This window comes from Haliotis asinina, chromosome 9, assembly GCF_037392515.1.
Source record: "Haliotis asinina isolate JCU_RB_2024 chromosome 9, JCU_Hal_asi_v2, whole genome shotgun sequence".
Taxonomy (NCBI): domain Eukaryota; kingdom Metazoa; phylum Mollusca; class Gastropoda; order Lepetellida; family Haliotidae; genus Haliotis; species Haliotis asinina.
In genome coordinates this window covers 50,926,814-50,940,506 of record NC_090288.1, presented here as the reverse complement: position 1 = coordinate 50,940,506, position 13,693 = coordinate 50,926,814, and the positions used below count along the sequence as shown (strand labels likewise).

Sequence of the window (13,693 nt, the reverse complement as noted above, 5' to 3'; positions counted from 1 at the left end):
TTCATCTTGTTTGCCACTTGTTCCTCTGTTTTCTATGGTTACAATAAGGGATTTTAATGACATGCTGTTGTACCCAGATGGTTTCAAGTGATGGTCTGATAATAAAATGTCCGGACTAGTACAGGCTGCTGTCATAATGCTGGAAGCATGCTCAGCAGTTCATTAAACAGCAAAAAATGATGTTTGCATGTGAATATTTGTATGGTGCGACATGCTAGGCTTAACAAATGATTGTTTCTGTCTTGTCCTTCAGAATATGCACCAGTACCTTGGTTGTACGAGCGGCCAATTCTACAGCAGGCGATGATGCATTTTGAGAAGGCAGGTGCACAAGGTTTGATGCAGACGCAGCTGCAGTCGTTGATGACCCTGCCCCGTCTCGAGTGCCGCACTATCGTCCGCAACCTCCTCAAAAGTGGAGCCATCACCAGCGTCATGAAGAGTTTCGGCAAACATAGAACATCAATGTAAGTCAGACAAGCCTTTACTTTTCAGTAGTGTCGTGACAATTCAGCGATGTTCATTGATGCATCGGTCCATGAGCCACTGATACAGTGAATCGATACAAGGTTCTACATGGTTGTATACCCTCATATGATACTTTAAATGAGTCACAATACATTGATGTCTAACTTTGAATTTTCCCAAATGATAATGTTGGTCAGGAAAAAAGACTTACTTTTGTTTGAAAATTGGAATACAGTGGAAGCTGTCTAATCTGGCAATCTTTGGGACTGTAGAAATGGTCAGGTTTAGAGAAGTGCTGAATTGCAGAACTGATGATGAATGTACTAGCCATGGATGGGACTGAGATTTTATGCTGGTTTTGACAACTTGCCAGACTGGACAGATGCCATTTTTGAGAGGTTCCTCTGTATATGCTTCCTTTCATATTTTGTCTTTATAAGTAAACACTTTCTGAGAAATTCTGGCATCAAGAACTGTGTCAGACCTAGTGTTCCCATGTTATCAACGTTCACTAAGTCCATATATAAACTTAAATATCTTTTTTCCGAATCAACATTGAATAACACTGGCGAGTTGGTGTTAGAATTAAAGATTTCAGTCATGCCCCCTAGATATTTTTAGACATTTAATGCAAGACATTTTATTCAACCCTACCATGAATTGTGAAAAAGGCTGTTTCATATCCCCAGCCCGTCACCACCTAATTAAAGACTGCCACCAGTAATCCACCCGTGGCTTCCAGACTTCCCTTTGTGTATTGTAACTGTGTTCTTCAACCTACTTACTAATTATCTCACTGTACATCAAAGTCACCAAACTCCACTCGAATCACAATCAACCACTCTGTACATCAACCTACTCTGCTCAGATCATTTTCAGATATCCCACCTCGGTAATTGTATATGCTCAGCAAGCAGTAGTGGACAGTGGAAGCTGTCAAAACTGGCATCTGTCCAATTGTCAACACTGGCATACAATCTCAGCCCCATCCATGGCTTGAACATTCACCATCAGCTCTACAATCCAGCACTTTGTCCTAAACATATTTTTTCTTCAGTCCCCGGTTTAGACAGTTTCCACTGCATATATTCTCCATGTTTCAAATTGTTGTATCACTTGCTTCATTATAGTGTTAGTACATATGCTGAAACATCACACTCATTGCAATAAAGAAGTTGACTATCCACAGAACTTGGTTTTCCTACATATTTACAACTTCTAAAATGCCTCTCAAAGTTCATGAAAGAAAAAGTCATAAGATGCCAATCAATAGACGAGACATGTTCAACACTCATGATAAAATCCAAAATGTCTTTGAGATGACCCCTTGCGACAGTAACCAGTGCATGCATTTCATGCCAGGTGATACAGTCTGATCTGTCGATTTCAGCAGCTATCCCCAATTCAGTTTTGCCTGATTTTACGAGTAATCATGCTTTTCAGGGTATCTTTTTACGCATTCCACTGAATGCCCAGTTAGGATGAAGTGAGTTATTTTGACATATACTATTAGCAGTTGTGTAAATTTGAGGGATACAGATTAACAGCTTAAAAAACAGGTTGTTTTTTTTCTATTTCCAGCAGTACTTTAGAATAAAAGAATGCCTTGATTATGGTTCCAGGCTTGGGTACATTCAAAGTTTAGACTTTACAAAATTTGTATCAACACAGTACACCTTCAAACATACAATATAGACATTCAAAGAAAATAACTTTATTTTTGCAGTTTGATAGCGACCAAGTTCTACAATGCGAGCAAGTTGAGCCAAGAGTTTGACATAGAGAAGAGTCGACTTATGGAGCACATGCAGGGGGAAATACTCTCACCAGGTGTGTTTGAGTGTGAGGAAAATAGGCAGATTTATAATGATAATGATGAGCTCACTTAGTGTAAATCATGAAATTAATTGCGTCACGAATTTAATGCGTGTGCAAGGCTCTAGTCTAAAATGCGTCAAGAAATTAATGTGAGCTCTGGAATCTGTGTTGATAAAATGTGACTCCCTGAGTCCTTGATGTTTAATTTCTTCTCACTCTTGTTATTTACCAAATAACCTGAATAGAGCTTGTTAAGCAGTGAATGGAAACGAGTTGACGATGTTTTTATTTCCCTGACATGTTTGATCACGTAATTTGCTTGCTGCTGTACTTGTTTTATGCCGACATTTGTAAACGTAAACTTCAAGCATCGCAAAATAATCCTGCGTGGTTGGAATGTCCAGTCTAGCTGACATGCTTAAGTGGCTTTAAACAGTGACCAGTGATTATAACCAGTGATAATTGCATGTGACTTGAGATACCGTTAATGAGGAAGAGACTTTTATTGGTGTAATGTGTAGTGTCAACACTTCCACTATTATTACATACTAGTGATTTAAATTCAATGGATATAAGTTAATGTCACGGAAATTAGTGCCCATTTGTCAATTAATTTTCTAAGAGATGTCTAAATTGTTTTTGTATTCAGGATCATTATGATGAGTGCTAAACTGAAGACAATAAAGATGGCCAGAGATTTTTGTTTATTAAGTTCTCAATGGTAGACAGGTTAGACTGAAGTGTGTCATTATATTATTGCAAGACGAGTACAGACGCATTTTTTGCAGTAATAAAATGTTTGGATTAATTTCATGATTCACAGTATGTAGTGCCAAACTCCATGCCCTGTGCACAAATGACATGGAAATGAGTAGTTAGATGAATGTTGTGTGACAAGCACATGTGCAGTAATCTGTTTCTTACCTTTGAATTGCAACATTATTGTACAGTGTTATGATGAAAAACCAAATGAATGCATGGCGAATGGTGTAATGATATCACATAGCTTACCTCCGATTACTCACTGAAACATGTCCACCATGTCTGTTGATTAATCAAGATGATGATAATAATTCAAACCAGAGAAATCATAGAACAGCACATGACCGTAGACAACTAAGCTGTCCCGTCTTGGTGTTGTCACTTGTAAAACCACTGACTGAGTAATTCCTGTAATTAAACACTGATCTCTACAGAATCAAGTCCAACAAACCAAAGATTTATATTCTGAGCAATTTTCCATCAGGTGACGATGATGCATAATCCACCAACTTTTTTAAAATTGGAACTTAAATTAATCCCATTATCAAGGATGGCAATTTTCTGCGAATCCATAGAAATCCAGGGATTTAAATGCAAATCAATCGATTCTGGACCATGTTGGGATCCCCCAGACCCCCCAGCTGATTTTCAGCTGAAGTCACTTTCACCTGTTGCCGTCCCTTCATTTGGGAACAGATTTACCATCTCCTTTGTTCATATTCTTAGATAATTCCTGTCAAAGTCCTTTTTGCAACCACCCCAGTAAGCTGTAATCTAGCTCTGTGTCTTCTCCAGATGAAAGTGTTGTAGAGATGCCGGACATGGAAACATCGCAGACTGATTCAACAACAGATGTCGATACCTCCGCTAATCCGACACCAGACATGTCATCTGTCAGTGTGCCTGTTGTCAGCACTACTGAAGCAGATGTCACTGCAACTCCTCCTGCAAAAGCAGGGAAGCGGAAGGTGGGACTCTCCAAGACTGGGTCGCCGGCTGCTAAATCTCCTAAAACATCCATTTCTACCCCAGAAGGCCACATGCTTGACCTCAGTATGTATAGATGTGTAATCTTGTGTTACATGTCATGACTGAAAGGTATCCAGAATTAATATTCACTGTTGTGTTCATGGGACAGAAGGAAAATCCCTGTAATTTTAAATTACAAAAAGAAACTCTCATACTTTTTGTGAAATCCAGGCGCTGAATTTTGCCTGATATTTTGCAGACATTAACTCATTTACTCGGAGAAGAATGGAAAAGTTCACTTGTTATGCTTGTGAGAAAGCTCTGTTTCAAAATTTGTTGCATAAGAGTGAATGAATGAGTATTATGTATTTACTAGCACTGTTAGCAACATCAAAACGAATGACACCAGAAATAGGACTCACACACTGTACCATGTGGAGAATCAAAATGTAAGAGACGACTAACAGGATCGTTTACTTGGTTAACACATGTCATTGTATCCCATTTGCACAGATCGATGGTCACATTGTTGATCACTAGATTGTCTAGTCCAGACCCGATTATTTACAGACTGACGCCATTTAGCAAAACAACCAAACCTGAGCAAGTTCTTGAACTGCAAGCAACCCCTATCCCTTATTGCCAAGGAACTTAATATGAGGTCATGTGACCATACATGTTATGCTCATTGTTTCTTATAACCTTTTTTTAAAACTGTTATTGTTCTCAAAGATGTTCTTGAATTTACCTAGTTCTATTGTTTAGTAATATTGTGGTTCTGGGCAGTGTTAGGTTATCATGTATTACTAACACTTAGTATGGTTGTTCAGCATTTTACCATGACAATGTACAAGGTGCCAGGATATCCCAAATGTTTAATGTCAAGGGTCCCCCCAGGAAATATGAAGGTCCTGTAAAGTGATGTAATGGTGTAGTTTACTGCACTGAAAGATTTGCTGATTATTTTCATTACAGGAATGTGTACTTTTCTACAAGAACTTGGTACAGTGAATATTATCTGATTCAGCTGCTTGAACTGTCAGATGCCTCAGTTGATCTGCAAGAGGAGACCATTTATTATACTTTACATTTCAGAAAATTTAACTGCCCTCAAGCTGAGAAGGGCAAACAAGATTCTTGATGCCTTGAAGGAAGCAAAAGTGTTTGAAAGTGTTCCTGCAATCTACAAGGTGAGTGTCGGCTCCATATCTGAGTAGGGTATTCACAGGCACATCCATGGAGGGATTCAGGGGCTTTGAGCCCCACTTTTCAAAATGACAACTTTGAAGTAAAAGTTTAGCATTGGTGTGTTGCAATCTCCTGAACAACCCCTTGAACCACAAATGTACATGAATGTGTGACTCTTGCTCTTGCTCGGGTAAGGCACAGTTTCACACCCATTTCATATAAGACATACAACTCGCTTGCTTGTGTAATAATCTCTTCATATATACTGACATGTAGTTGCATTGGTGGCTCCTGACATGTAGTTGCATTGGTGGCTCCTGACATGTAGATGCATTGGTGGCTCCTGACATGTAGATGCATTGGTGGCTCCTGACATGTAGTTGCACTGGTGGCTCCTGACATGTAGTTGCATTGATGGCTCCTGACATGTAGTTGCATAGGTGGCTCCTGACATGTAGTTGCATTGGTGGCTCCTGACATGTAGTTGACGATGTTGGTAGATGCTGCTGATGACAGAGGCGGAAGAGGGATGTACAGAGAGGATGGACAGGAAGACTATGACCCAACTCATCAACTGGCTCAAGGCTAACGGCAAAATCAAGATTATAAAGTCCATAGTTCAGCAAGAGGACCAGGTCCTTGAGGTTTGGGAACAAATCGTTTTTTAACTTTTGACATTGATGAAAAATAGAACAGCTGTACGAAACTGTTGTTTTATGAAAGATTTTTACTATACATGAAATAGTTTGTCTCATGCATCAAAAAAGCATCTTATGATGCTTTTGACCCCATAATTCAACACCCAACTTTTCCAGGACTGAAAAACGTGTGGCCAATGTAACATGTCTGTTGATTACTGAGATCACAGCATTGGAGATAAATAAATTCTGTGTGATTGTCTGTATACTGTGATTAGTTTTGGTTGCACTTCTTATTTGTATTTTCAGCTCTATGTATTAATGGTTAGTGAACCTTTCTTTGATGCAAGATTGATGTGATACAGTTGAAGCAGCTAGTATAAGATGTTCACTGGTCACAAGGGGAACATGGGTTGATGTACCCTTTAGGCTCTGGGAACATAAACAAACCTCAAGGGTATGTCAACCCATGGACCGTGAGGGACCAGTGAACAACATATTTTTCTTATGGAACACCTCAAGGTTAATTTTGAATTTTGCAGACAAGACATGAAAAACAGATTTAGAGTTAAATCTCTTATACATTCTCAAAACATCAGTGATTCTCAAAACATCATATGTAATTCAATGTACACAGAATATTTTATTCACTTGTAAGTTGGGTATAGTGAAAATAACGTAAGAACGCTCAGCCGACATTTATGTGTGAGGTAAGGAATATTATCCAGAGTACACAGGAAGTTTAGTGTATTAACATGCTCAACCAATTCAAATTTGTGTGTGTACATAAACATTCTCCTTCCTTGTGACTTTGTGTGTAGTCATAGTTCGATTTTGTGCGAAATAATAATGTGATTATCAACAGTTGATGCTCTCTCATTCTTATTCAACTGGAGTTTGTGTGTAATAATGATCTGATAGCCTTTAGTTGATGCTCACTTTTTCTCATTCAGCTGGAGTTTGTGTGTTCACCTGAAGTGCAGCCTCAGGACCAAATAATCAAGACCTTCATTGACCATGCCAAAATGAAAAACTTTGGGATGAAGAAGAAACATGGCAGCAAGTCATCAAAAAGCGATGCGACACTGGTACATTTGTCATTACAAGTGCTTTGATAGACACAGACATAAAAGAAATTAAACTAGTATTTTTCATGAGAAGATGAAAGATTATCACTTAGTTTGATTAAAAGTCTTAGTATACACATTGAATTAAGTCAGTGGGTGACCTGCTTCTACATTGACAAAACAGTTTGTTTATTTCCATTTCATGGATGGAATAAAATGCTTGTGAACAGAATTTGATATGAATTTTGGAAAACAACAATTGCCTTGAAGTATGGCACTGTCCCAGCAGGAACATTTTTTGCATTGATATATAAACTACTCAACTTAAGTTGAGGACAGTAACTTTTTTTTCAGTAGGATGTGTAGGTGTTAAAAGTGTGTGGCACTGCTAATTTCTAAGCCAACAAGAACCCTGTAGGTGTTCATCAACACTTTCTCTACCTGAACTGTCCTTGCCTGTCATGTTAGCATGTGTAGGACACTATACATTTATCATCTCATTCCTTCACGCTCCCTATCGCTAAAGTATATTGGACAAAAATACTAAGGGATACATGTAAGTTTTGAAATTATGAATAATGATATATTTCTTAATTGACATAGTGATAAAATATCTGTCATAAAAGTAGCAATATCCCTAACTTATTTTGCCCAGTATATGTAGGAAGCTGTTCTTTCACCCTCCCGATCACTAAAGTGTGCAGGATGCTGTTCTTTCACCCTCCCTATCACTAAAGTGTGCAGGATACTCTTCTTTCACCCTCCCTATCACTGAAGTGTGTAGGAAGATGTTCCTTTTCCCCTCAACCTTTTTTAAGTGTGTTTGATCCTGGTCCATCATTCTCTGTTGACTATTTGCAGCATCTGCCACCGGATCTTCCTGAGAGTCTTCGAGAGAGCATTATGAAGTTCCGCGAGTATCGCAGCAAGGTCAAGGTGGAGGAGATGGTGTATGACCCGGTACTGTACACACTTTTATTACTTATTAGGGCGAAAATATGGGGCAAAATGTCACTTTGTCATGATGACGTGACATCATCAGCAATGCTATGACATGTGTCTTTTGTGACGTGTCAAAAAGTAATTTTAAATTGTACTGAGATATGATACTGTAATCTCAACTAGTTATCTGCATTGCGAACTCCATACACAAGGCATCGCTTTCAATTCAATTACAATGGTCGACAGTATATTGTGGTGTGCAGAGTTTTGAGATCATGTTTCCTGTTAGTCTACTGTCAGTGCTCTTTAGTTTAGTAAGTTGTCTGTTTACTGGGAATTACTAATATTGTATTTAAGACACAGGGTCTACACATTCTGATCAGGACCCACAACTTTTATATGATTCTGGGTACTTACGGCCTGCAGGTTTTCAGCAAACACTTCTATGCACATTGTACCCATGTGGCGACTTGAACCAGAACCAACGGACTCTTTAACTACTAGGCTACCACAGTTCTCTGTCTTGATTTCAGTTCTGTGTTTTGTCACGAGTGGGCATGTTTAGTGAAAGTAAGGTCTCGTTTCAGAGTGCGTACGTGAAGTACAACTTCCTGCCGAAGGTTAAACGTCACAAGATGGTGTATGAATACCTCCACTATCTCTTGTATGGCTACACTGGATCCCTGGTTGATCAGTCCGATTCTACTGAGGCCTCGGCTCTGAGTCAGGACGATGAGTCGGGGGATGCTGGAGTGAAGGTGCGCACGACAGATGACAGTGTCACTATTATTTTGTTTTACAGTACCCACACTGTTGCAATAACACTGTGACAGTTATCAACCATTGTAATAGGATTAAACCAATTACTTGTCTGATAGTGGTAACAGAAGTGAAAAATTTACTCATGACATTTTCAAATTTGGCCATTGCCCTCTTGCCATCGTTTTCAAAGTGAAGGGAGGTAACACTCATCTGAAGTGCCGTCCTTTTGAATCAAGATTTAGCATACAGGATTTGTTAATAATTGAATGCTTGTTATATTTGTAACTAATTGCAACTATTAAAATACTGTTGAAATATAATGCATGCTATTCACAATGACTTCCATGTGGTCAACTTATTGCCACACTAAGCAAGATGTGACAATTCTTACGTGGTCCATTCAACAAAATGCATTTGATTTTCATCTGTTTCAGTCTTTTTAATGTCTGCAGTCTACATTTAATAAAACACATTTCATTATGTGCAAAAGTTAATTCTTATTTAATAAGGTATCCTGAAATGTGAAATTATATTTCCAATCTTGCCATCCTTGATTTCACTCTTCAGTCAGACGAACAGAATTTCCAGTCTGTCTATGAACAGATTGAAACCATGAAGGAACCACCATTGTTTCTGGATGAGTTATCATGGAAACGATATTTGGCACCACTCAGGTCAAATCATGGTAAGTAGTTTCAGGGATTTACCTTGAGTCCTGTATTTGAGGGTCCCATGGATGCATGCTTGTAAGTTTCAGGGGTCCTGTACAATAAAATGGGGGTCCCAGACAGTTAAATATTATTATTGATACTGTTTTTGTATTGTGTATCATGATCAACACATTCATTGTTACAGTAACACCATAACCCACCTAGTAGCAAACTCAGTGATAACTTACTGTTACTTGATTGGAATTTTGACAAAAGTATTTGAAGATTTTCTGCATTCCTGTGGATGCACTGATAAATTTCACTGCAGCCACAGTCAATTTTTATGCCTTTGAGGATGCAGGAATTTGCATTCTTTAAATCCCTGGTTGTCTGTTATGAAAAGTGTTGTGGTACAATGTAATATGGTAATTTAGATTACAATAAGATGTTTCAATGTATATTTGCATGTGCTGGTGAAAGAGTCAATACTCTGTGTAATCACCATAATATTACCATTCTGTATATTACCGTAGTACCTCATATTGTTTCTATGTCATTATGCTTCTTATAATTTGTGGCATTTTTATGTTGTACATCATTTATATGTGAAATGGTTCTGTATTTCTTTATCTTTGTACCTACTGCTATACCTTTATATTTGTAGTTGACAGAATATTGCCAATTTCCACACAACCCTACCCTACCCTACCCTACCCTACCCTACCCTGCCCTACCCTGCCCTACCCTACCCCATCTTGCCGTGCCTTGCCGTGCTATGCCTTCTGCCCTGTCCTGTCTTTTCCTGTAGGCGTGAGCTCATTCTGTCATGCCATCAATTCTATAGAGAAATTATTAGCAATAAATGAGTTTGTGCTCATTGCAACAAGTATGCAAGTTATTTCTTGTTTGCAGGACATGGCCAGGGCTGGTTTCTGATGAGTGATGTGCTTGTGTTGATGCCACTGGTTGTCTTCTGTCAAGTTGTTAGTCTGCCATACAAGGTCAGACATGGGGGTAACTAGTGAGGGCGAAACAACTATTGTGATAGGGACAGTCTATTGCAACATGATATTGCAATAACGAGTCATTTGCCACCCACTAATGCAATAAGATTGCAATCGTTTTTTGCTCTCTTTGAATTGTCTCAATTTAAGTCATTCTCCAAATGAACGTATAGTTTATATGAAATAAAAACAACTTGAAGTAGTTTCACTCACTTTTAACAACTGCCAAGAAACTTGAAATCCAGTTAAAGTAAACAGTTAAAATTTAAACTTATTGTTATGAATAATTTCAAACTCAAAATACATGTCATGTTTGTTACTATGTCTTTTAAGAGATAACTGGGGCAGAAAACTCTAAATCAAGTTAGCAAACCTTTTACTAACTTTTACTAATGCATTTATCAACGAAAGTCAGTTGCAGAACTATCGATAGTCACACATACTATCAATGGGTCCATATTTTACTGTTTCTACCATCATTAATTGCTATCGGAGACATAACAATTGTAATCCGTTGATAGTTTGATGCATCGCTACAGCACTAGTCAGTCATGCTGCTGTCATTTCTGTCAAATGTAAAACACTGTTCGTCATTCAGCACAAGATGAAAGCTGTTAAGCTTGCAGACCTCTTTATGGCAAATGTTGGCTAACTCCCTTTCATACAGTGTGTTGTCATACTTGAAGGGCTGTGCAGAGTTGTGTCCCTTTGTTGTTCCAGTATTTAGTGCCTTCAGTGTTACCTATGATTTGACATCCTAATGGTTTTTGTCATTATGCACTGTTGCACTAAATCTACCTGACCCCTATGTTGGCATAGGGTCATGAGCTTCCTCTCGAAGAAGGAAAGGTTGATGATGACATGCCTTGCAAGATCATAACAATAGTTACTGAAACATTCTTGGTTCATATTCCAGATTCACTCTCATTCTCATGTTTATGGTTTATCAGCACCATGCCTTTACCGATAGTTTTTGCACGTGGTAAAAAACAAGAAAATGCATCGCCAGGTTCATTTACTTAGTAGACAGGTAATTTTATCTCATTTGCATAAAAGCTCATGCTCATGCTTTTATGTCCAGACTTGATTATTTACAGACACCTGTCATATATCTGGAATATTGCTGAATGGAGTTTTAAACAACAAACACACAAGGACTTACATCACACACCATCCCATATGACATGCCATGATATGAATGAATTAACTTCAGAGTGAGTTGATGATCATCTCCAGCCATCACAAACTCACTCCCATCCAGCTCACTGTTAATGTGTTTCCAGATTGATGGTCTGCTAGAGCTGCTGGACCATCCCAAGAAGCGGTTCTATCCAGTTGTGTGCCTCCCGCCAGCCATCAGACAACAGGTGCTGTTTGCACGTCGCTACACACAGTCCTTCCATGATAGTTGCTACCAACTCTGTCTGATGGGACTGCTGTCGTTCGGGCCGCCGGTCTTCAAAGACAAGGACAAGGTGGTTTATATGTTCCTGTCAATTGAAGGTGTTGAATGTAGGTTTAGCTAGTGGGGTAGCCAAGTGGTAAAACATTCATGTTTGTTTCCACCACTTAGGTACATTGACTGATGCTGGTTTCGGGTGTCTCCCGTCGCAATATTGTCGGAATATGGCTAAAAGCAGCATGAAGCCACACTCACTGAATCCCTCATTTATTTTCTGTCCTTCTACCATTTGAGACTCTACAAAGCGATTGAGTTGCTTAGTTGTTAAGCGTTTCCGCATGGATCACCTCACATGGGTGCAATGTTTGAATTACATTTCTCATTTCTACTGCTATGATGCTGCTATATTGCCTAAATAAGATATAACACTCACTCGCTCACTCACTCACTCTTGGTGAGTCAGTGGTCTATGAACAAAAAGGAATATTGTAACATATTGATGAACGTATATCAAAGATTGCCTATCAAAGATTTTATGTTTGCAATGCATGATTAAGGAAAAGGTTATGTATGTATTGAGATTGTGTCCCTTTTAAGTTAAAAATTCATGACAAATCCCACACTGGTAATGAGAGACAGGCACATCCTGAAAGATGGGTAACAAGTCCGTTAACAGTGAACCTCTCTACACAGAGTGCTGGTGTTGTGGTAACTTGAGATGCATTGTGAGAGAAGGGCAACAGCCAGCTCACCTTATACACACAAGTGTAAGATGTTAGAAAATGCTAAGGCAGATCATCCTATGATATTCTGTGGTTTAGAACACATGCTGTTGGCTTTTATTGAGCTGACCTATTTCTGGTGTGCCCTGCCGTGATGTTGGTGAAACATTGCTGAAAGGCTGAAAGCGACGTAAAACTAAATTCACCCACCCACCGTATAGCTGCTTGTAGAATGGATAACAGTAGAAATGCTGTTGCACAAGGCTTGACGCTGCCTCATGACACTAAATAATGACAACCTTAAGGAATAGTTACAATCAGAGAGCAGCGAGTCACTTGAATTTGACTTGTCAACCAACAGTCAGATTGGGAACAACCGTTTCTCACAGTCTGACAGGTTCAGAAACATGACAGTGTTTGCTTGCATCAGTGCTCACAGATATACAATTGGTTCCCCACAGTGTTTTGCATTCCTTCACAAGAAGGCTCTCCTCTTGGATACCAGAACGTCCATCATTGCCTACTGCAAGACCACCCCTGAGTTTGATATAGCCTTTAAGGAACAGTACTACACTCTTGACTCAGAAGAGGATGTACAGAGCTACTGGTGTGACATGGAGGTCACAGCCCTCAACTCCAACCTTGGCTATAAGGGAGGTAAGTATTGTTGATGTTGGTGTTGGCATTGTGGATGTTGGTGTTGGTGTTGTGGATGTTGGTGTTGGTGTTGTGGATGTTGTTTATATTGTTTGCTGCATCTGACATGTTCCAGCTTACATTCAAGATATGGTATAGCAGATGTATCTTTAATAATAAGTCTGCACACGTACCTAATGAAATAGTTAATGGTTAACTGTTTATATATGTGTGTTTATCTTTGTTTACAATAGTTGATTCTATACCCATGTGAAGACAGCCTTATGAATAGCCTCAGTTGGGTCACTTTGATTTAAAACCTTGTCACACTCTTCACTTTCACTGTAGTAGCAATTTATTTATATAATTATTCAAAACAATATTTATATAAATCTCGCTTAAAAGGCTTCCACTGAGCAAGGATGCTCTATTTCAGAACAAATGAGTGAAAATTTGTGACATGTTCTTGGCAAATTAGCAATGGCAGCCAGGGTTAGAATTGGCCTTCAGCATCCCATTCTTGTTGTAAGAGGCGACATGGGATTGTGTCATCAAACCCAGTGACTTGGTTGACACGCGTCATCGTATACCAATTGAATAGACTGATGCTGATGCTGTTGGTCACTGCTCTGCAGTATGACATTTCTTAGTGTAAAATCTCATGC

The 13,693-nt window shown here is 38.9% G+C and overlaps 1 protein-coding gene across 1 annotated transcript in view; it reads left to right on the top strand.

The window, feature by feature from the left end:
• LOC137297012 (general transcription factor 3C polypeptide 1-like) overlaps window positions 1-13,693 on the top strand; it is a 272,609-nt gene that overhangs the window by 8,768 nt on the left and 250,148 nt on the right. Inside the window, exons 10-21 of the mRNA XM_067828957.1 lie at window positions 254-467; window positions 2,195-2,298; window positions 3,844-4,101; window positions 5,113-5,207; window positions 5,706-5,849; window positions 6,797-6,931; window positions 7,772-7,870; window positions 8,440-8,610; window positions 9,182-9,299; window positions 10,177-10,265; window positions 11,552-11,743; window positions 12,854-13,049. Of these exons, the coding sequence (XP_067685058.1) occupies window positions 254-467; window positions 2,195-2,298; window positions 3,844-4,101; window positions 5,113-5,207; window positions 5,706-5,849; window positions 6,797-6,931; window positions 7,772-7,870; window positions 8,440-8,610; window positions 9,182-9,299; window positions 10,177-10,265; window positions 11,552-11,743; window positions 12,854-13,049 (1,815 nt within the window). The remainder of the gene's footprint in view (window positions 1-253; window positions 468-2,194; window positions 2,299-3,843; window positions 4,102-5,112; window positions 5,208-5,705; window positions 5,850-6,796; window positions 6,932-7,771; window positions 7,871-8,439; window positions 8,611-9,181; window positions 9,300-10,176; window positions 10,266-11,551; window positions 11,744-12,853; window positions 13,050-13,693) is intronic.